The 24,889-nt window shown below is 45.6% G+C and overlaps 1 protein-coding gene across 10 annotated transcripts in view; it reads left to right on the forward strand.

Annotated features, from left to right (window-relative positions):
* Window positions 1-24,889, forward strand: part of B4GALNT1 (beta-1,4-N-acetyl-galactosaminyltransferase 1) — a 702,884-nt gene that overhangs the window by 466,638 nt on the left and 211,357 nt on the right. For all 10 annotated transcript variants that reach the window (XM_078688946.1, XM_078688955.1, XM_078688950.1 and 7 more), the window contains one exon: window positions 19,639-19,812. In XM_078688946.1, the coding sequence (XP_078545072.1) occupies window positions 19,639-19,812 (174 nt within the window). The remainder of the gene's footprint in view (window positions 1-19,638; window positions 19,813-24,889) is intronic.

Raw genomic sequence — 24,889 nt, forward strand, 5'->3', positions numbered from 1 at the left:
AGCTCAGGCAACTACCATGGGGGGGCGACAACGTGTCCATCCATAAGCCAGGTCCACTAGTTGATTATAAGGCTATTACTATTACTGTAAATGCATTACCTCGGGCGGGTCTGCCCTGTGGTACACAAGTTGATTTATTTCTTGTCCTGCTAATATGACTCTAAGAACCTTTTTGTAAGCTCTGATGTGGGCTTGGGTTCAGTCTTGACAGAGTGGATACTATCGTATGTCTGTTGGATTTTGAATGTAGAACGATTGGTTGGACATGGTAAAGTTGTACACTTACTGTGTCTCTCTCTACATTTTAGAGCGGGGCCTCATACTCCCGAGCGGTTGCCGGGTGAGGTGAGGCCATCACCCACACAAAGCTGGGTGAGTATCACTGTTGAGGAAATGCCTCAATGTGATTAAGCTAGTATGCTTTCCCTGTATGCAGAATGTAAATTATTCATGCAGGTGTGTCTGAATTGTCTTTACGTGTGAACACTATGGTGTTGGTATGGGACTTGGTGTGACTTTAACATTTTTCTCTCTTGTTCTCTTTGATAGGAAGAAGAAATATTACTTCCCCTTGAGTGGATGCTTAAGTATTCTAAGTTTTCTAGCTATGGTTGTAACTTTTTGAGTGCATGTCTGTCACTTCTTCACTGTGACGTCTTATCTGGTGTTGCAGGAGTAAGATTTGTTACATAGAGGTCCTGAAGAAAGCCGGGCTAGATGCCCTGACGGCTGAAACATGTCGACCACAACATGACCACACTATTTAGCGCCATATGGTAGTCTTACTACCTAGCGTGTTTTTATTCCTTGACACTCGGACTTCTAGTACATCCTCTGAAGTCTGGGTAGCCAATTTTAAATTATTTTGAGCACTGTTACTTCCCTCTTTTTTAGTTTGCATCACTTTTAGGATACACATAATGATCACATATTTGTGATATTTTTGCCTGTACCGACACTGATTGGTTGGTTTTTGGATGGCATGATTATCAGAATTCCCACATGACGCAAACTCCACCACATGGGTGGTCTGATGGGAATTTTATCAGCCACGTGCCGCCAAGAGGTTTTTTGTTTGGTACCCTTGTCTCACGTCTCACCATTGGTGCCGTACGTTGATACTACAGACACACACATTCCCTTGACTTGATCTGCTCTCGTGCGTTTTGTACCTCAACCTGCCTCCAGAATGCATGGACATCATCCGGGAGGCAAGAAAGCCCACTACCAGAGCTTGCTATGCAGCAAAATGGAAGCGGTTTGTCGTGTACTGTACAGACAACAATATCAACCCGCTAGATGCATCCATTCCTAACATCATCTGCTATTTGTTACATCTTTACAAATGCAATCTGGCGTACGCTTCCATTCGGATACATTTATCTGCCATAGCAGCTTATCTCCAAAATAGGCAGCACCTCTCTGTTTTCAGGGTGCCTGCCATTAAAGCCTTCCTGGAGGGACTAAAGCGAGTCATTCCTCCAAGAACACCACCAGCTCCAGTGTGGAACCTCAATGTGGTCCTCACTAGGCTGATGGGCCCACCTTTTGAGCCACTGCACTCCTGCGAACTTCAGTTTCTAACATGGAAAGTGGCTTTTCTCATTGCTATCACATCGCTCAGACGTGTTAGTGAGCTGCAAGCGCTCACAATCCAAGAGCCATTCATCCAAATACGTTCCAACAGGGTAGTGCTCCGCACTAACCCCAAATTCCTTCCTAAGGTGGTGTCACAGTTTCATATCAACCAAACTATTGACCTGCCTGCATTCTTCCAAAACCCACAAACTGTAGCAGAAAGAATGCTTCATACATTAGACGTTAGGAGGGCGTTGATGTACTACATTGACAGAACACAACACTTTAGGAAGACACAACAACTTTTTGTTGCCTTCTCAGCACAGCACAAAGGCAACCCCATTTCCAAAGCAGGAATAGCCAGATGGATTGTTAAGTGCATTCAAATCTGTTATCAAAAGGCTAAACGTACTTTAACAATACCCCCAAGGGCGCACTCCACACGCAAATTGGGGCCCTCCATGGCTTTCCTGGGGAACATTCCCTTGGAAGACATTTGTAGAGCAGCCACATGGTCTACACCACACACATTTACCAAACATTACTGTGTAGATGTGCATTCCAAACAGCAAGCAGCTGTAGGACAGGCTGTTCTCAAGACACTTTTTCAAGCTTCTGCAGCTGGCACGGGCAACCGCCCTTAATGGAGGGACTGCTGTGTATTCTATGCATAAGATATGAATTTAGCAGCCCACATGCCTCGAACTGAATATGCTACTTACCAGTATGCATCTGTTCTTGGCATGTAGGGCTGCTAACATTCATATCGCCCGCCCTCCTCCCCGGTGCCCGTAGCGGCTGCAGATACTCTCTTGCATTCATCAGTAGCATGGACATCCTTTACACTATTTCACTCCATCTCTGCCACAATGGCTAAAAACAATCTGGGGATGGAGTCGATGCCCATGCACACTGTAGTCCAGGGTAGGAGCCACCTATCTCGTGATACTTCGAAGACTCTTCCAGGACAACAATGTGCAATCATCCGGACCCAACACTAGGCGGCGATCTATGCATAAGATATGAATGTTAGCAGCCCTACATGCCAAGAACAGATGCATACTGGTAAGTAGCATATTCAATTCATGATAACAAGCCCATTTTCAGTTTGTCCAGCCCACAATCAATTACCCGGCAAGGCCCAACACTTTTCATCAGATATTGGACGGACCCCTAATAAAACCGGGCACCTCCTCATCGTAAAGCAGGCCATAAAGAAAGGAACAGGGACAGGTGTGAGTAAGATTAGACATAGTTGTGTGCAATGAAGGGTTTATGGCATGCTGTGCTTTGATCCTAATCTCGATCGGCCACTGGGAAAGGAACTGGCCGAACAGGTTTGGCTTCGGGCAATGGAGTCAACTTGCCCAGGTCACACAGAAGTCAGCTAAAGGTGTACGTGTCCAGAAAGACTCATTTGGCCTCAGTCATCGGCCTATGTGAGGGCAACCACAAAATGGCTGCCGCATACAAAATGGAACCCGAGGGTTCAGAACGGAATCTCTAGTTTCATATTGATTTCGTCACTCGAATACGACGAAAATACTTGTATATAGTATACTCGTCATTCTCGGTCTGCTGATATCAAAATCGTCATATGACATGACGATGTTTATGACACGGGTCCCGAATCCACGGAACCTCAAGTTCACCATGTCAAACCACTTTCTGTTACATTTGTCAGTTTGCAATGCAACACATGTTCCTGTTTCATTTGTTAGAGAGTTCACAAAGTAAAACCCCTTTCTAATATATTTGTCATGGAGTTCACACTTCAAAAGTCCTTTCTATTGTATTTGGCAGAGTTAACAACCCACCTTACTACATTTGTCAGAGTATGCAAAATAAAACCCTTCCTATTATTTTTTTTTCAGGAAGGTTGCAATATAAAACTCCTTCCTATGTTGTTTGGCAACGAGTTCACAATGTAAAATCTCCTTTAGGAAATGCAGTTCGGGATGTCACAGAGCAGTTGGCCATTACTGGGTCCCAACTGTGTCCATGGGTATTTGTTTTCTTTGGTCGTCCTGGAGGTTCTATATCAAACTGAGGCCCAAGTTCACCTTTTTAGCACTTGAATCTCAGGGTAATAAGGTAAAGCTGTCCAAGACGGGCTCAGTAAGGTGGTGTGGGCTAGAAAATAAAATCAAAACCCAGTACCATACAAAGTAATAATAAATATATGTCCAGTCAAGGCTTCTCCTAAACAAGCATTTACAATGCAATGGTTTCGCCTTTGGAAAAGTTAGAGCTATTGGCATTGTAAATGACAAATTTTGTATTTATGTGTTGGTTTTGAAAACAGATAAATAAATGGCATTGTCATTACATTGCCTTTCTCTCGCAAATGTGAGACCTATTATACCCTAAGGACGAGCTCAGCAGACAGCAATTACTACCACACACACACACACACCCAGAGCCACACACATACACCCAGAGCCACACACACACCCAGAGCCACACACACACCCACACACACACCCAGAGCCACACACACACACACACAGAGCCACACACACACACACAGAGCCACACACACACACACAGAACCACACACACACACACAGCCACACACACACACCCAGAGCCACACACACACACACCCAGAGCCACACACACCCACCCAGAGCCACACACACCCAGAGCCACACACACACACACCCAGAGCCACACACACACCCAGAGCCACACACACACACCCAGAGCCACACACCCACACCCAGAGCCACACACCCAGAGCCACACACACCCAGAGCCACACACACACACACCCACCCAGAGCCACACACCCACCCAGAGCCACACACACCCACCCAGAGCCACACACACCCACTTTGCTCTTCTGAAATGTTGGCATGTATGGTAGTGAGCTGTGTGTGGTGAGCTGTGTGTGGTGAGTGTGTCTTGTGAGCAGTGTGTGGTGAGCTGTGTGTGATGAGCTGTGTCTCGTGATCCATTAGTGTGTTGTGAGCTGTGTGGGGTGAGCTGCATGTGGTGTGTGGGGATCAGTGTCTGTCCCCCGCGCTGCGCTGGTTTTGCCCCCCTGTCGGATCCTGCGCTGTGCGCATGCGCAGTGCCGGCTGCCGCTGCCCCGCGGAGGCTCTTTCATTGTCTCGCATCTCTCCCCGGCTCCCCCTTTCATCCACCGGACCTCAGCCCAGTCACCGGAGACAAGTGGACCGTCATGGCGGGGACGGACCCTGCGGAGGTGAGGTGCCCTGTGCGGCTCTGCCACCCCCCGGGGGCAGCGGGGCTCCTCCTTTCACCCACGGACCCGCTCTGCCTTTCATCAGGGCCCGGGGACGGATCCTGCCCTGCAGCCCTTCAGTTGAAACACCTTCTCCCAGGCTTCTCGGTGACTTTCATGAACCAGGTGATCCATGGTGACACCTCGTGCACTGCCCAAAAACATGAACTGTGATTGGAAGTCTCTTGCTTATAATGCTTCGTGCTAAGTAACCTCAACCTCCGGGACCCTTCTAAGGTGATAGAAAAAAAGGCAAAGCTATTTGTGCTGGAAGTGTGGAAATACGGTAGTCGTGATGGGACGAGGAAGTGTTTTTTCACGTCCCTGTCTCTAAAACGGGATGCACTGGTCGTTGAACAAGGCCTCTAGTTCTGCAGGGATTAGAAGTCTGGGATGTAAACAGAGATGTGCTTTTTCTGCTAGAAGCGTGACTATCATGTATGTGCTATATCGCGCATTTAACACCTTCATGACACACTTATCAATAAGGCATTTCAGCGCACAAAGAAAACTATCACCCCTCGCTCACCCTCACATACACCCATTCTTTATTTCCGGTTTAAATGTTGTGTAGGTTGCAGAGAGAGACCCCGCGGCACTGCAGAAGAACATCTACCGGGAAAGGTTTAGAGAGGGGTGATCTGCATAATGTTGTCATTAACATGGAGGCGACGCTCACTGAATAAACATAAGCTGGGATCCGGCCGGCGCTACGAGGAACAGTCGAGCCTGCACTTCCCTGGACTGCATAGTTTAGCTGCAACCCTTTGCTTCGCTCGATAGCCAAAGCACCTCAAAAATTGATCGAAAGAGAATCACATCGGGAAGCCCTGCCCTGGTGAAAGGCCCATGGGCCTAAAGCGTGCCTGACCTGACCCCTGAGCACGCCTGGTGACAGGACAGGCTCGTGTTGGCATGTATGGTAGTGAGCTGTGTGTGGTGAGTGTGTCTCGTGAGCAGTGTGTGGTGAGCTGTGTGTGATGAGCTGTGTCTCGTGATCCATCAGTGTGTTGTGAGCTGTGTGGGGTGAGCTGTATGTGCTGTGTGGGGATCAGTGTCTGTCCCCTGCGCTGCGCTGGTTTTGCCCCCCGGTCGGATCCTGCGCTGTGCGCATGCGCAGTGCCGGCTGCCGCTGCCCCTCGGAGGCTCTTTCATTGTCTCGCATCTCTCCCCCGCTCCCCCTTTCATCCACCGGACCTCAGCCCAGTCACCAGAGACAACTGGACCGTCATGGCGGGGACGGACCCTGCAAGAGGTGAGGTGCCCTGTGCGCTCTACCACCCCCTGGGGGCGGCGGGGCTCCTCCTTTCACCCACGGACCCGCTCTGCCTTTCATCAGGGCCCAGGGACGGATCCTGCCCTGCAGCCCTTCAGTTGAAACACCTTCTCCCAGGCTTCTCGGTGACTTTCATGAACCAGTTTTTGCTCACTACTCAGAACTCCTAAGGTGAACACACACACTTAAAACCATCCCTAAAGCTGAAAGTAAGTGACGGTACTTGTGGAGTAACTCTGTAGGAACCATGTGTTGGTAGGCCAGCTGTAACTAGAAAAATGTGTGCACCTAGTGACTGCTGCTGTTCAAGGGCTTTCCGGATGCTTATTACCCTTCCCATTTACACTGCAGAATTGAATTACGTGGTGTCAGAGCCACCTTGAATTCCCGTTATATATTGGGCGATAAATGGTTAACAGTAAACACTAGTCCAGTTTTTCTGAAGCTGGTATTTGGAGTGGTGTGCATGTGTACAACAGGTGAAAGTGTGACTAACAGGGCGGGGGGGCAGTGGAGCGGGAGGGAAGTGTTTACAGTCAGGCCACAGCCGTGGGCAGGTGTCAGCGGCTCTGATTACCTTTGTGACACAGAAAAGACGCCCATGGAACTGTAACCGGTGGGCTGAGACCTGTGTGGATCAAGACGATCGCTTGCCGTGGGCAGCCGCTGCTTTTGTCTGCGGGATGAAACGCGGCCCTTCTTCCTTTACCGGGGACTGCCCCGCAGCTGGGCGCGCGCTCCCACGCGGGTTCCCGCCCGTGACTCCGGTGCCTCGCGCCAGAGGGCCGTCAGGCAGCACTCTGATGATGACCAAATACTATCTGTCTCCTTGAAACGCCGCGCGCCGCTAATGTGCACCACGCTGGCCTTGTTGATTATGCACACGCTGGGCTGCGCGAGTGTTGTCGACCCTTGGCTGCCGTCCAGCGTCAAAGGACATATGCCGAACTCATCCCCACCCCGAAGGCTCGCTGCTGGTTCCCCTTGCTGACCACTTTTAAGGCCATCATGAATGATGCCGCCACCTGTCTGTGGCTGACAAGCTCTGCATCTTCAGTATCTCTTGTCATACGCCGAAGCCAGGACTGTGTCAGAGTAAAAGCGAAGAAGTGCAAGACAGAAAAGAAAAGATACGGCTAGAGGTGCCCTGTGTGACAGCGGGGACGGGCACACGGACAGCGGGAGTCACGAGGGGGGGGCGAACAAAGACACGGACAGCGGGAGGGGGGACGGACAGCGGGATACAACCATGCGGGACCAGGACGATCGAACAAATGATGAAAAACAGCCCTGTAAAAAAAAAAAATAGTACAGGCCCACAGTGGACACGTCTTCATGACGTTGCGAAAAGCCTAAAAATCGCCGGAACGCCCACGAATCTGCTCCGGCTATGACGGACAGATCTCTGTTCCAATGGCTAGCCTCCATTTATGGAGCTAGCCAATGGAACAGAGAGGCGGTGACCAAGCCACAAACTGTTCTCATTAGATTTCGCCTGCGCCGAAAAGCTGCGCGGTGCGCAGCTCAGCTTTCGACAGGCGAAACCTAAAAAGGAAAAGTACTTTAATGAACACACAACTAAATACTATGTACAAATTTGCAAGTGTGTACAAGATTTTAATTTGAATATCAAATTGAAACCCCTCACAAAGGGGCATTGTAGAATTGCAGGATGCACATCAAGTGCCCCAAATAAATATTACAGGTTTAACTGGCCCGATATATCTAGTTTGCTCCCATTACCTGTGTGTTACCAGGTGCACCAATAATCTCTTAACCTAGAAACCAGCAATGGCCACATTTGGACTGATTACAACACATAAAGCTTTTAATGATCAGTAATGCTAGGACTACGGACTTTGACAAGTTATTCACAATGTAAAATGAGAGGCCTACTGCCTTTGCCACCATGTTTAAAAATCAATAAATGAACCTTTTGGCTTAATGAGAAAAAATATGACCATGTGGTCTCTGCATCAAGAGACTCTCCAGGTATGTTATGCAGACCCAAAGAATACAGTGACATGAACATGAAATCTCCCTTTCAAACACCACACATTTACTGTGGCTAAATCTATAAAGGGAGCTCTGTCTTAAATCCTTTATTATTAAATTCGTCAGCGAGTTCTCAATGATAAAAAAGCTTCCTATTGTATTTGTCACATAGTTTATAGACAATCAATGTATTGTTTTTCAAACAACAACACAAAACATATACACCACCATTATCGCATTTAGTACCACAGTACCTATAATACAGTCCAAGGTTACAGATCAAGACCACAGTATTCACACTATCGCCCCCCAAATCTTCCCATGTTTTTGCGGGTAGACTCATGCAGCATAAATAGGCTTCTCTTGCTGGACACACCAATCCACACCCGATCTCCAGTTCACCAAGGAGGGGGCCTGTGAAGAATTCCACCTCTGGGCAATAGCACGTTTGACAACCAGAGAGGTGACCCCAATGAACGTCCGTTCCACCTGTGGGCCACCAAGATAATACAGAATGTCCACTAGGGTTTTCCTAGTGGAAAGATCCAGGGGTCGAGCCAGCACCCATGAGTGTTCTTGCGTAATCCTCTGTCAATAGCAAACTATCACAGGACAGTCTGAAACCACATGACAAAAGTCTGCATCAGGAGCAGAGCAATGGAAGCAATTGGTCCGGCGGATCCTACTGGCTCAATGGAGTCACACCGGGGGCATGTAAGTCAAGTGAAGATAATGTAGCTGGATCAGTCTAAAGTGTGTGGAGCTACCTAACACCTGTGTGGCTATTCTAGTGTCCCTCCTGCCTACTTTCTCCAATTCCACGACCCACCCCTCTCACCTCAGTTTAAGTTTGTCACATAGTTTATAATGTAATGCCCCTACATTTATTGTTTGTCACCCCTTTGCTAATATATATCTAAGAGAGTTCAGTTTAAAACCCCTTCCTGTTGTTTTTGAGTAATCCATTTCAGGAGATGCCAAAGCAGTTAGAAATTACTAGCCCTATCTAGTTGTTGTCCTGTGGCCTCCATACCCAACACCCTCAAACTTGGGACCGAATTCCTCTTTTAACACTGGAATCTAGGACAACTACGCAGAACATCCCACTAAATACTCTAATCAAAATACCAAACATTTATAAGATTTCAGTTAAAAATTGAAGCCCATCCTATAACAGCCTTGCAGATAAACCAGGATGCAAAGCATATATATGGACGCGCAACCAACCAAGTGAAGCTCACAAACGACCGAGAGGGGAACGGTCTAGCATTTTGCCTACCCGTATCTGTTCCCAGTGGCAGGGGGAGCATTTCACCGGATCGCCGTGAGGCAAACGGCCTGCAGCATCTCCCGATCTACAACAAGGGACTACAGCCCCCAGAAGCACCTGTGGCGCACTCTGACAGCGTCACTGTCCGGCGCCGCTAGCCCTTAACAGCGCATAGCACCTCCCGCAGCGTGGGACGTGCGCGGGCAGCGCCCGGGCTGGCCCGTCCTTGCCCATCTTAGCCCGGAAGAGGCTGGGCTGGGCCACCCCTCTGATGCATGTAGCACAACAAAAGAACGCAGATGCGTTTCTGTTCCATGAGCTTAAGACACAGGAATTATATAGTAAGAGTCTGGAGACGATGCATCCGACACCAGGGGCATTGCACTGGCAGGGCAGAGTAGAGCAGCCTAAACTAACTGATAAGTGGTATGTTTGCTTCTTTTTCACGAGACATAATATTTTTCACTAATTAAATATCAGACTAGGTGCTTCCTGGTGTAATGTCCAAACAGTTGTGAGCCAAGCAAGCAAGTAAGTACATTTGTTATTGTTTCCAGCTATTTAAAACCATTATAATATAGCAAGGGAAATTTAAAAAGAAAGCTAAAAATAAACAAATTGTCAATGACCACTTCAGAGCATACATAAGACCATTCTATGCACCATCAATTACCACCTTCAGTCAACTGCTTCTATATTCATAAAATTACATATGCAGTAACCTATGAAATATGTAAAGCATTGTCTTTGCGACTTTTGCCATCAACTTTAAAATCACAATATTTTAAACTTTTAGTAAGTAAAGATTTGTTTTACCAGCTTGGCCATTTCGCAGCAATAGTTAAGTGCAATGAACAAGTGTGTGGATTCCTCACCTTTTGAATTACCCTTATGCCAGCATTCCACTGAAACTTTTCCCCCTAGCTTTCCCACATCGGTGAGGGCATCACAATAGCACGACTCCGCTTGTGACTCCACGTGACATCATTGGAGCCATAAGAAGACCTCGTCTGGATGTTACATCAGTTCGACCCATTTTTTCCGTACATTCGAGGCGAATGGGTGAATCGACAACATTTAGCAAATTTACACAGTATACAATATAAACACCCATATACACAGTATATCTTTCAAGAAAGAAAAGAGACTAAAAAATACTAGACATTTCAAAGCAACAAGCTACATATCATTTCAAAGGACAAAGAAATACCAGTCATGCGAACAAAAAATTATTTTCGGTATAGAAAGGTAGACAACGAGGAGGCGGGTGGGGCAGTGAGGAATCCACAGGCATATACTGTATCCACCAGAAAAAATCCACCAGAAAAAGCGTTATCGAAGGTAACTAACTTGTTCTTCAGATAGATACATTTGCATGTGGATTTCTCACCTTTTGAATTGAATCCCCAAGCAGTCCCGCTCCCGGAGGAGGGTGTCTGCCTAACTTATACCAGAAACTCATGTAGCACAGAATGAGCAAAATGACCACCCCTCCTCACTTCTGAATCCAAGTAATAATACTTCACGAAAGTGTGGAGGGATGCCCAAGTTGCCGCTTTACAGATGTCTACCACAGGGACACCTCTAGCCAAAGCCGAAGAAGAAGACTTAGCTCTAATAGAACGAGCTCTAATACCTTCAGGAAGCTCCTTCTTGGCTAAGGCGTAGCAGATCTTGAAGAACAAGATGATCCACTTGGGAAGTGTTCGCTTGCAGACAGCTTTGCCCGTCATTCTTCCTACATAACCAATAAAGAGCTGGTCGTCCAGTCTCAAGTCCTTGGTCCTGTCCAGGTAAAAACTGACCGCCCTCCCGGGGTCCAGGTGGTGAAATCTCTCCTCCTTCTTGGAAGAGTGAGGGGGAGGATAGAAAGTCGGCAAGGTGATAGACCGTCCCAAGTGGAAAGAAGCAACCACCTTAGGCAGGAAAGGTCCTGAGAACCATCTTATCTGCATAGATGGTGGTAAAGGGAGACTCAGAAGCTCACTTACCCTCCTGGCCGAAGTAATTGCAATCAGGGAAACTGTTTTAAATGTAAGAAGTCTCAACAGACAACTATGAAGGGGCTCGAAGGGAGATCCCCATCAAAAAAGTAAGAACCAAATTTAAGTCCCACAGAGGCATAATAAAAGGAGTGGGAGACAATTAATAAGTGAGACCCTTAATGAAACTTATAGCAATGGGAGACTTAAACAATGAAGGTTGGTCTGGCAAACAAAGGAAGGCTGATGAAGCCGCCAAACAGCTCTTAACAGTCGCCACAGCACAACCCTACTGGGCCAAGGAAAGAGAAAACCTAAGGACATTAGATAAATGGGCCCTCAAAGGATCAATTGAACTCTCTCCACCCCACCTAACAAATCTGGTCCATCTACTGGAATAGAAAGATTTGATGGAGTGTTTTCTGGACGATAAAATAACATCCATCACATCTAAAGGGAGAGAAAAAGAACTCTGGTTGCCCGTTCAATTTCCGGACATGAAGGTGCAGGCTCTGGACTTGAGGGTGTAGAACCTGCCCCAGCGATTACGAAAAGAGGTCTGCCCTGAGAGGGAGACAGAGCGGAGAGTGCGATGAGAGGTGAAGAAGGTCGGCGTACCACACCTGTTTGGCCAATCCGGGGTGGTCAATATGACTTGGGCCCTGTATTGGCGATTCTTCCTCAGAACCAGGGGAATCAAAGGTTTGGGAGGAAACGCATACGGAACATGTGAGCCCAATCTAACTGAAGCGCGCCCCCCAGTGCTCCCCGCTTTGGATACTGGAGACTGCAGAACGACGGACAGTGCGTGGTCTTGTGAGTGGCAAACAGGTCCAACCAAGGAAAACCCCACATCCTGAAAATGTGATGGACTAACTCTGGATGAAGACGTCACTTGTGATCGACCGAGAATTGCCGAATGAGGCAGCCCGCGCGCACGTTCAGCACCCCCGCCAGAGGATTTGCAATCACACACATCTGATGGTCCTGAGCCCAGGGCCAGAGTCGTAGAGCCTCTCTGCAGAGACGATACGACCTTACTCCTCCCTGCTTGTTGATGTACCACATCGCAGTAGTATTGTCCGTTTGGACAAGAACTGACTTACCCCAAAGGGAGGGATGAAGGGCCTTGAGAGCCATATGTATCGCCCTCAGTTCCAGAAGATTGATGTGAAGCAATCTCTACTCTGGAAACCAAAGACCCAGGATCTCCGGATCCTCCAGATGAGCTCCCCACCCTAGAGTGGAGGCATCCGTTATTACTGTGGTCACTGGAGAAGTAGGTTGAAATGACTTCCCTTGAGACAGGTTGCCTGGAACACTCCACCATAACAGCTCCACTGCTGTGTCTCTGGAGATTCTGATCACCTCCCTTAGACCTCTGTTGTGTTGAAACCACTGCTTGCGGAGGCACTACTGGAGAGCCCTCATGTGCCAGCGTGCATGGTTTACCAATGGTATGCAGGAAGCGAACAGACTGAGCAGGCGTAAGACCTTCAGGACTGGAACACCTCCCCCATCCTGAAACATAGGTATCGTATCCTGAATTTCAGAAATCCTCTGAGGAGACGGGAAAGCACGACTCAGAGTAGTGTCCAGTACTGCCCCTATGAACAGGTTGCGCTGTGAGGGGACCAGGTGAGATTTCGGCACATATATTGAGAAACCCAAGTCGAACAACAGCCGTAATGCTACTTGCAGATGATGGAGGACCATCTCTGATGACTTTGCTTTGAGCAGCCAGTAGTCAAGAAAGGGGAATACAGGCATCCCGGCCTTCTGAGATGAGCTGCCACTACCACCATCACCTTCGTGAAGAGCCGATGTGCGCAAGTATGACTTACGGAAGGACCAAAAAGTAATAGTGTTGGGACCCCACCATAACACGAGAAACTTCTGATGCGGCTTCAGGATGGGTAAGTGAAAATACACGTCTTTTAAACCAATTGACACCATCCAGTCTTCCTGCTGAAGCGCCAGAAGAACCAGAGCAAGAGTCAACATCTTGAACTTCTACTGTTTGAGTTGCAAATTTAAGACCCTGAGGTCTAGGATCGGCTGCAAATGACCGTCCTTCTTGGGAATCAGAAAATACCGGGAGTAGCATCCCTGACCCCTTTCCTGATCCGGAACAATCTCTATTGCACCCTTTTGTAACCGGGATTGGACCTCTTGTTGCAAAAGCATCAGATGGTCTTCCGAACACCAGCCCTGGCGAGGAGGGTAAGAAGGGTGAAACTCCTGGAAGAGAAGGGCGTACCCATTTTCTACAAGATTCAAAACCCAAAGATCTGACATAACAGATTTCCAATTTTGTAGAAAATGGGACACCCGACCTCCCACAGGACCCACATGCTCCAAGATGGGGGATCTAGTGCTGCTTCCCTGCAGAACCAGTGGTGGGGGACAGGGGAGGAGGAAGTAAAGGAGGAGACCTATTGGCTAGCAGCCCCTCGAAGACAACCTCTTCCTCTCCCTCTGTATGATCGATAGAGAGGGTTCTGTTGCTGCTGTTGTTGTCGGCCACAAAAAGGAGCCACCTCCCCAAAGCCCCGGAACTTCCAGAAACCAAAACACCTAGGCTGTAATTGCAAGCCTAAGGACTTAGCAGTAGCTCTGCTATCCTTAACCTGCTGTAAAGTAGAATCTGCCTTTGTTCCAAAGAGCCTTGATCCATCAAAGGAAAGGTCCAACAACGAGGCTTGGATGTTCGTAGAAAATCCAGACCCTCTCAACCAGGTATGTCTCCTAGTCACCACTGAAGAGCCCATCACTGTGGCAACATAGTTAGCCGTATCAAGGCCGGACTGGATGACCTGATGGGCTGTAGCCTGTGTGTCCGACAACACCTCGACGAAGTGACCATGGACATCCTCAGGCAACTTAGGAATCACTTCCTTGGCCGAATCCATCAAAGCATTGATATAACGCCCCATCAAACACGTGGCAGGGGTCGATTTCAAGGCCATGCTGGGCGACGAGAATACCTTCTTTGCAGATTGTTCCAACTTCTTGGAGTCTCTATCCCCCGGAGTACAAGAAAAGGAGCCAGCAGACTGTCTTGAAGAACAAGACGCTTGAACCACAAGGCTCTCAGGAGATGGATGTGATGATAAAAATGCTGGATACCCTGGTGCTACCTTATAGCACCATGCTACTGACCTTGATCAGCAGGGACAGGCATTGGCTCCTGCCATATATCCAAAATAGGATTCGTCAGAGCCTCGTTGAAGGAAAGCAAATGCTCCGTCGCAGAAGGAGTGTGCAGCACCTCTGTTAAAATATTAGACTTGACCTCTGCCATTGGTAATTGTAAGTCCAGAAGGTCAGCAGCATTTCTAATGACCGAATGGTGTGAGGCCACATCTTGAGATAGAAGAGCTTTTGGAGAACTGAGCTCCCACTCCGGCGAAGTGTCAAGCCCACTGGCCTCTTGCAGTCCTGCAAAATCATCCATGGGGTCTAAAACCTCCCCTTCCTCAGTCTACTCCTGATGCTCCTGAAATTCCTCCTCTTCCAGGGGCCTCTCTCCTCGATTCAATTTTCGGCGCTGGCATCGCCTAACGCAGCGCCGGAGACCTCGTTGCCGGCGTCAACGGGAGACCTTCAGAAGTGGGCAACGGCACAGAGCGAAGTCAAGACGGCACCAGAACGGAGCCCGAAGGCTCCGGAGAATAGTCCATCCTTCCCTCCTGAGAAGGCATCATTGTTGAGAACCTCGGCATCCGGAGAGACCTAGACAGAGTCATTGACATAAACGGCATGAATGGAGCCTGGGCATAATGCTGGGGAACCCCCAAATTATAAGATAGCAGACCCACGGGGCCAGTAGGTGCACCGGATGGGTTAGCTGCCCTGGCAAACATGCTATACATTGCATTAAGGAAATGCGACGGATCTGCACCCGGAGACGGGAAAGGTGGAAATGGATCCAGGATTGTCTGACCTGAGAAAAAACGAGGTCGTAGAACGAGCTCTGCTTGCAGCGCTGTAGACGCCAGAGACGGGATCAGAGCGATCATAGGTACAGGCGAATCTCTCCTGGGCGTCGGAGAGTAGCACTGCGTCGGAGTGCCCCTCTGTGTCAGAGTGCGCATAGGAGACACCTGCAGCAATGGAGAAGGAAAGACATCATCTTTCCTATGGTGATGTCAGACCGGAGACACCGGCTTCGACGACTTCTCTTTAGAAGGACAATGCTTGGATCCGTGTTGCCTTTTTTTCATATGCTTCTTAAACGATCTCGAGGTGTGCAGAGTCGGCGACTTTGACCGCGACTTGGTCCTTTTTCTACCCCTCTTCTCCTTCCACGCTCGGGCCATGAACAACTTCGCCTGCCTTTCCTTAAGTGCCTTCGCATTCATCCTTTGACGTCGTGGTCCTACGACAAACACCAAAGGCAGTCTTCGTGGGAGTCTGTAACCGACATATGGCCCCCACATTCCCTACAGTGTTTAAAGCCAGGCTTCTTCTGAGTAGCCATTATCGAAGAAACAGTTTCTGGACAACTGCAACAAGGTAGCTACAAAGAAATGGAGAGACCTAGGAAAAAACTTGTTACGCATCAACAGTGGAAAAAAGGGAACTGATGTCAACATGCCGAGGAGGTCTTCTTTTTACTCCGAAGACATTATGCAGAGTTGCGAGCGGAGTCATGCTATTGTGATGCCCTCTTCGATGTGGGAGAGCTAGGGGATAAGGTTTCTGTGGAGTGCTGGTGAAAGGGTAATTCAAAAGGTGATGAATCCACAGGCAGATGTATCCATCAGAAAGGATAAAGTGTGTTGTACATTAAACACTTGTAAAAGATCTTAAATCGACAAGAGAGAGGAGATGTGTCAAGTGACACCATGCAACTGTTGGTACATTGATTTTGGCATTTCATAAATAAACACCATTTGTAATTCTTTTGATGTAAAAGCTTAGATCACCGGACACCAGGCCATAACACAAAGTGATAAAGTACACTGTAGATTAAGCAGCAAGCACAAACGTTTGGATAGCATTTTTACAATAAAACTCATAAAGTACATAATACGATATCAAGGAACCTACAAAACCTGTCACGCACTGGACAGAACCAAATATTGGAAAAAATTCTGTAGCCTTGTCCGCCAGTAGGGGGCAGCAAAATTGCAGGCTAGTCAACAGAATGCATTGTGCTATATTGAGCTGCAACACCAGTCACCGACAGTTCTTGGGTTTAATTTGAGAAAGCAAAAACAATCTGCAACTTTAACGGCCCACAGAACTTATGCTCGTTATCTAGTAAGCTTCCCTGAGAAATGTCACAAACATGGTCGAGCGCTGTGCATTTACACCTAGATTCATCATCGGCATGTTTTGCGAGTCTGTAATAGCGATTATTAAGGAATCGCTATTACAGACTCGCAAAACGGGATTTAAGTAGAAATCGCAATATTTATTGCGATTCCTACAGATTCCTTATTTGCGATTAGCTAATTGCTAATCGCAAATAAGGAATAACTCCCCATTCATTCCTATGGGCCTAAAGGCCCATAGGAATGAATGGGAACACATATCAATGTGCGAATCGCTATTAGCAATTCGCATTTTGAGTTTGCGATTTCAAGGGTGCAGGGGTGTCCAAAGGACACCCTGTTGCACCCCTGAAATGATATTGGACGCTGGTGTTACGCACACACATGTCCCAAGGACATGTGTGTGTGTGACATACAACTTAGAAAAATGCACTTAAGTGCATTTTTCTAAGTTTCCGCTATTTACCACGAGGTTTGACTTCGCGGTAAATAGCGGCCCAAAAGTGCGAATTCGCAATTTTTAAATGTTTCATGAATTGCATTTAAGGAATCTCAAGTAGAGATTCCTTAAATGCAATTCCTCGCACAATTGCGAATTCTATATTAGCGATTTTTGCATTTGGGATGATGAATCCCACATGCAAAAATTGCGCTCGCAAAGGGCCAGATTCTCAGAATCTGGCCCTTTGCGAGCGCAATTTCCCTTGATGAATCTGGCTGATACTCTGCTAAGGCTTGTGGTTATGGCTATTTAACATTCGTTTATGCCTAAGTGACGAAATATTGGTTTCATCCAGTTACCCCTTAAGCTCTTTAAATTAGGGCAAAGACAAACAACATGCGTTAGCGATTCTTGCTTGCAATTACACAGTGTACAGTTGTGATGAGAGAAAACGTTCAAGCGCCGACATTTGTACTCTTTTAAAGGGATTAGTCCACATCTCAGTCTCGTGAGTTTTTTCTTATAACCTAAGTTCAAAGGGCTGGATAGGTCCGTGGCTTTCCCTAGATCTTGATAAAAAGCTACTTACATGTCCCTGTTTGGTTTTTGTGCTAACACTAGCCGATCTTCTTCGACCAATTTTATTTTTCCATTTCTGACAAGGATTTTGGCACTTAATTTTGCCTGCATATTTTGTTCAAAAGGGCTGTGTTGTGTGCCCAAGAATTCAATTAAGTCCTTGGTATGGATTACTCTACAGTAAGATCTGGGCCGCATATCTTTATAAATAACTTTAGGAAGCTCATGACCATGGATAAAGAGAATTCTTTTAAAGTTGCCAGCTCTGCCTGGAGCGAACCACGCTGATTAAAGTGGGCGCCCATATATTTTATGCATGGTACTTGATGTAGTCTTACTTCATCCATTACAAATGTGGCTTTGTTGAAGCATCTAGTACCGTAGATCATAATTTTTGTTTTTAAGTGGTTGACTGATAGCTTGTTTCCCTTACAGTACATCAAGAGGGCGTCCAAGGATCTGTTCAGGCCAATAGCCACATAATAAAATAATAGCATGTCATCGGCATAGTCAGATCCTGGATGGAAGGATTAGTTCTATCCCTGAAAATGTTTAAAAGCTTTGTCTGTTAAAGCACTCTGGCACACTCAATGACATTCTGCACCAGCTCATTAAAAACCTTCTCGCCCATTCAAGATGGCAGTAAAAATTGTACTCAACTGGATAAAATTGGTAGCATCGCACGTTAACAAGCACACTTGTTTCTCAATATCTGTCCTGAAAACATATTTATAGTTGTGAGCCTAATCAACTGAAAATAATGTAAAGGTGGGTTTAGCCATTCCGATCTGGCAGTAGTCTGTTCGCGGGGTCACACTTTCTGTGTTAGGTCTGTGTGATGGCCAAAATAGGTGGAAACTAATACAAGTTACTATAACAATTCTCGCTTGTTGCTAGGCGCCCTCTTCTACTCGCTGCGCAGTATTTGATCTGAAGCATAGCAAGAATTTTTTTCTAGCTTGAAAGCTCTTTGCAGAAATGGAACAGTCTTATACATAGGAGCTTTATTATAGCAATATACTTGGCTTCAGAGGACTGTAACAACTGGTATAGCCGGTTACAGGAGAACAAGATACAGAGCTATTAGAACATTCAATCTCCTGAGGGAAGAATTTCTAAAATAAAGAAGGAGAAACTGAAAGACAAACATTGGAATGTTGGAGCAGAATCCAGTACCACCCATTATTTGTCCCGAGTCCCTCCACTATTCCAATATTGTAATACATGTTATTTCTTGTTTATACTACTGGGGATGAAATTATATCACCGTGTATTGTCTTTTGCTTTCTTCTCTCAGTGTTTATTTGCTCTGTAGTTTTATGATGTTTTTACATATTCCATTTTGCACAATTCTCCGATAACCGTTTGTGTTACGTTTGTGCTTCAGGGAAAAATTAACAGCAATAAACAGATATTCCCGACTTTGTCCCTTGACACATCCTGTGGCTTGTGTTGCTTATAGAATCCTCCAGTTGCAAATAAAGTATAGATGTGCAAATAATGTGATCTTCCAGCTTTACTCGTGTGAATGACACTGTCAAAATGCAATATGTAGGTGAAAGTATGACAAAGAAAATGCACATAGAATAGTGGTATTTCCCTGTGTCAGGAGAAGAGTGACCTGGAAGGCCAGTTATAAATATTTAAATAAGTATCATTAACATATAAAACGTGATCTAATGGTTATATTGTTGATCCGAAGCACTAGATCCAAGTTCTAATGTTAGTGTCTGCTGCGTTGTCAAACTGGTTGACCCATGGCATGTTAGGCTTACTCCATGAACCTCAGCTGCCTTCTCCTGTTTGAAAACACTCAACATTTGGAAATCTGGATGTCAACAAAACAATGGACTATTCAAAACTTGAGTGTGGCTATATGTACTTTGGCTGGACTTATATGAGATCAATGTACTCCATTGCCTATTTCTCAGATGTTTATGGAATCTCAGCTGTGATGCCCTGACTAGGCCTTTCTCTTTTTCAGGTTGCTGCCTCAGAACAACTGCAAGTGTGAGGTGGAGCCAAGCCTTAACCTGCCGCTCCAGAATCACTTCATCACCCCAGTATATTCCATCGACTTCGCCACCGCCATTGATCCCGCTGAGCTGACGGAAACGCACCGGAGACGGGAGGAGGAGTACAGAAGCCACCGGCAAAGGTGGGCGTCACCCTTGTAGGGGGGACCAGAAATCATCTTTAAAGTTAATTGGTGCATTGTCCTCAGGTGCTGAAGTTACCATATAATCTCATAAGAAGGTACCAGGAGCCATCTAGGCACAAGAAAATGTCCGCAATGTGGCCATGGTGTAGAACTACAACACTATCATAAGACCATTTGGGGTTTTTTTTAGGGCAATTGGCCAAAGTAAGTTCACAGACTGAGCAGGTACCAATGTTATCGTCTGTTCTGTACCCAAAGAGCCTTCCTCCCTAAGCCTACAACTTCTTCTATGTGTTTTCGAATATTAGGCCTCAAAAGGGTTCTGCCTCAAGATCCGTATGCATTGTTTTTGATACCAAGTAGTAAGCAACAACAAGTACATAAGTTCGAAGTTAGTCAGGTTAGAGAGGCAAAAATGGACCCCTCTCACTCATTATTGATTGGAAACCTGAACTCATCAGGAAGGGATCTTTGCCTTTCATTGACTCTTGTAATGCTGTGTAACATAGATCAATCTGTAGGCCGAACAGGTTGTTGCCAGTGCTTAATTTGTAAAAGAGTGCTGGAGCCGAACGCTCTGCTCAGAAGTCCGTGGTTGGTGCTACTGAATGCCAGCGTGCCTGATACCAAGGCAGCATAATCTTGCTTCAGCCTCATGCCTCTTTAGTCCACCGCAAGACAGTCCCTGCCATTTTTCTCTCACTTTTGTGGCTTCCTTTTCATCCCTGCTTTCTCCCTTTGTCACAGTATTCAGTCTTTATCTTCCTCTTTATTTTAACCTCATGTATATTTTTCTTGCTTTTGGTCAGTCCGATGAGGAAACATAAGTGCGGGTTCCCAAGAAATGAGTACCAGTGGAACACCACCTGTAACAACAAGCTCGAATTAAGGGGCCCGGGAACCTCCGCATGGCCTGCTGAGTTCCCTCCTGTCCAATTAGGATGTGACCGCCACCCTGGCGGTCACATCCTCTATTTTTACCATTGCGGCGGTGCGGCTTCAAGCTGCACCCGCCGCAATGGTAAAATGCATACATTGCATTTGTATGCAGAAAGCGGCAGGCACCGTACTTAGCACTGGCTGTAGCACAGGGATGACTCTTGATTGATAGTCTGAAGTCAAAAGCTCACATTCATGTTCCTTTGAAAAATCTTAGTTGGTTCCCCATTTAGGCATAATTAATAGCATAAAATATTCTATCTCCACCACCAGAAAACACACAAGAAAAAATAAAATGCAATCTCCTACAGAAGAGATAGTTAGATATACCTTGGTTGAGTGTAAAACGACTGCTTCCTCTAACTTGCCAAGTGATATATTTTAATTTAACTCCTTGTTGGGTTTTCCTAATATATCCCAGTTATATGAACGCATGTTTTATGATTTTTATACGACTAATCTAGAGGGAAAACACCTGAAAGCCCCACACTAATGTCATAGAGGCCATACAGAACAATTTATGGTTGTGATCACAGTGGTGAAATGAGGAGATTGAGGCTTTAGTTGCAACAAGTGGCCTTTTTTTCATTGGTTCATTGAGGCACTACTTGAAGAGGTGGGTTTTTAGCATTTTCCTGAATAGTAGAAGAGGTGGCGTGTCCCAGCTTCTTTGTGCACAGCTGGAGAATGTTTTCCTCTTGACCTTTTCTTTTTTACTTTTAAAGGTTTTGAACGTGGTGATGTCATGGATCCTTGTGTTCGTTTTGTCCTCCTTCGGTTGGTACGTTTTTAGCCAGAGAGGCACGCAATCTGTACTGCTCACGTTGTTAGAGAAACCTGACGTCATCTGCCTAGCTAAGATCAATAGCACCTATCTTGGTAATGGAAACGTTTAAGATATCCAGCTGTGATACACACCATCAGGGGGCTGTGGGTGCACACGTTGCAAGATGAAGCGACATCATTGTATGTGTCCGTGCAAATTATTGCTGAAGGAAAGAAAATAATGATAATAAAAAATGCAGCACCAGGCTCAATTACTAGAGAGAATAAATCAGGTGCAATGGCCCCTCCTCTCACTTTCTTCCTTGCGGTTGAGTAAAAAGAAGTGGGGCTGTAAAAGGACACCATGGTTTTATCTTGCACCGTGGGTTGTGAGTTTGTTGACTATCAGGCGAGATGATCTTCAAATCTTGCTTAGTTTTGATGCTTGTTTTCATTAGTTAATTCGTCCCTAAACCTGGCTATATATTTTCATTATGATCTGGGCTGTCTAGTGCAGGTGGAAACTTGAGCACTCACTGACCTTTGGTCGGTGTCCCCTCATGATAAAACCTACAAGCCATCTGGAGGCAATAGGGGTATTAAAAGTCGTACCTCCCTGGAGTGTTTTTGGGACTTTATAGGGCATATTCTGCCATCCCCTAAAACCTGAAAGGTGAGTTACTTTCTGGCAATTCCTAGCTGGCCATCCAGCTCATGAGCCATAAATATAATCAAGCACTTTAGGGGCTTAATTACGACTCTTGGTGGTACAGGAGCGGGCTCAGGGCACCACCAAGAATAATTCGACCCTCAGACCGCCGCGGGACTGCCAGAGAACGGAGTTCTCTGGCGGTTTCGGTGGTGCAATGGCAGTCTAACTACTAAAGTCTTAATAGGGGAGTCGGACCGACAGTGCGGCGGTGGCTGGACCACCACCGCTACGCGGTCACTTGTCTGGAGGGCCTTGCACTGCCAGACTTGTAACCAGGCCCTTGGTAGGGAACAATACACTCCCTACCTGCTAATTAATTAACAGCCCCGTATCTAGTAGATATCCCTAATCTACCAATGATGTGTTTTCTGTTTATTGGATAATTCTAGTCCTGAGAAATGGCACCTTCTTCTCTAGAAGGACTACCGTTTTAGATTTGATCTTGCCAATCAGACTAAATGAGAAAAACTTTCTGGACTCATCAACTGTAGAAATTCTGGCTCAAGGCAGCGTGGCCAACATTCCCAAAGCTAATTCTGCACTTAGCTGCTTATGATGTACTTTATCCCAAGGATATTTAGGATTTTATTATGGATCACAAACCCGATTGTATATTACGATGACATACTTTCATGCACATTATTACATTTTAACACTTTAGTACCAGATAAATTCACAATAAAAATTGGCCTGGTCTATTAATGATAGAGGAGGGTGTAGCTTAGATGTTTATAAATTCATAGTTGCATCTCGCCCAATTCCCCATGTGGGAAAGGAATCCTTTATCATCTACAGGCCCCTTGGACATTCTTTTTTAAATCAAATCATTTTTATTCAAAAAAGGATACAAATACAAAGAAAATACATACAAAGGATAACAGAAATAAAGGAGTTGGAACGAAAGAAACGGAAATAAAATGAGAATGAAATGAGTCAGACTAAAATAATACAAACAAGTGTCTGTTGATTACATCCAATGTCTACATGAGAGCCACCTGCAAGAAAACAGCAGTGGACGAATATTCCAGTACAAGTGACCATATAAAGAAGCAGTGTGGTTACATACAATACAGTGAAGTCACAATGAAGTTGCATATATCACCATACTAGGGTGGATTCACGGAGGGTCAAATGAAAATGAAGAGGCGTCTAGGGACTTCCAGAGCTTCTTATTAGTCTTATGCCAAGGGGAGGTATGGAGGGCCGGATTGTCTGCTCCCCTCAAGGACAGCCACTCATGCCACATTCTAAAGGAAACATCCCTAGTATTCTTCAATTTGCATAATATAACTTTACAAGCCAAAGTGCCCTTTGGACATTCTTAATAGTTGCTTTCCCGCTAAACAGAACTGGTGTGAAACAACTGAATCGGCTCTGAGGTAAAAGATGAAGTAAATCTCAAAATATCCTGATAGTATATCTTCTCCAGTTTAGACGGGCCGTCAAAACTCTTCTGTTTGCTTAAATTCCTCTGCTGTTTCTTTTTTCCTTTTCTTTTTTTCTCTCGGAGTTTCTTATGTGGTGTTGTGTTTACCTTGGCAAAGCGCCAGGACGCCCCTTTGCTGGGGCAGCTGTGCGCGGTACAAATAATAATAACATAACATACTAAAGCAGATGGCCACCATAATAAGAGCAGTACAGCAAGTAAAATCGTGTTCACAATGTAGTGTTGTGCGCTTTTCCTGCACACTCCTTACATGAATGACTCGAAGGGGGTCCTTTTTCTAGAGCACCTGCAGTAAGATTACTAACTTTTAATTATGAAGTTTTCTACTCTAAGGAAAATCATGTTGGTGATTGCCAAGTCTGGCGCTTTCTCAAATGCATTGTTCTGTGCTTCCATGTGATTTATCAGGATTAGATTTTTTATGGTACAAAACTATTGACAGAAAAATAAAATGCAGAAAGAAAATTTGGTAGGATAGCGATTAGATCAATCCTAATTTAAAAACAATATTGGTGTCATACTATACACATAACATCACAGTAATTATATCTAAAATATAATATTTTATAGTACACAGTGGTATGGTGAAAACTACTGTGCCAATATCTGGGACAACAACCGTGGCCCAGATGTTCTGGTACTGGAGCTAGAATAGTAATTGATCTAATACTATAATGTTGGGGAAATATTAGCTTCAAATTCTAAAATAAATGGTACCAAACAAGATATTGCCACTAAAAATACTATAAGGAAAATGGTTTGCAGTTTTGATTAAAACGTTTCAACAAAAAATATTCTATAAATCGTTTATTTTAATTTTTGCATTAGGTACACACATCTAAATCATTTTTGATCATATCAAACAAAGTACAACACTAGAATGCTTCTACAATAAACATTTTCCAAATTGCATTTGTTTGATTTGCAGAATACAGGACGCAATGGCATGCTTGTTGCTGCTCTCATCTGACTATTTTCCTGAACTGTTTGCTTTCAGCATACAATTATTGGTAAATGCCTCCATCCAGGAAGGTAGTGTTTCTATTCTGTTGATAAAGGTAATCACAAAACTTAGTCTGGATGAGCCAAATTAGTTACTGTTCAAGTGGTGGATACACATGATCATGGAAATAGCAGCTGCTCAACAATTTCATAACCACCCTCACCAACATAATATCTTAGACCTCCTCCAGTTTTACTTTATCTCATCT

Source organism: Lissotriton helveticus, chromosome 1_1 (genome assembly GCF_964261635.1).
Source record: "Lissotriton helveticus chromosome 1_1, aLisHel1.1, whole genome shotgun sequence".
NCBI lineage: Eukaryota > Metazoa > Chordata > Amphibia > Caudata > Salamandridae > Lissotriton > Lissotriton helveticus.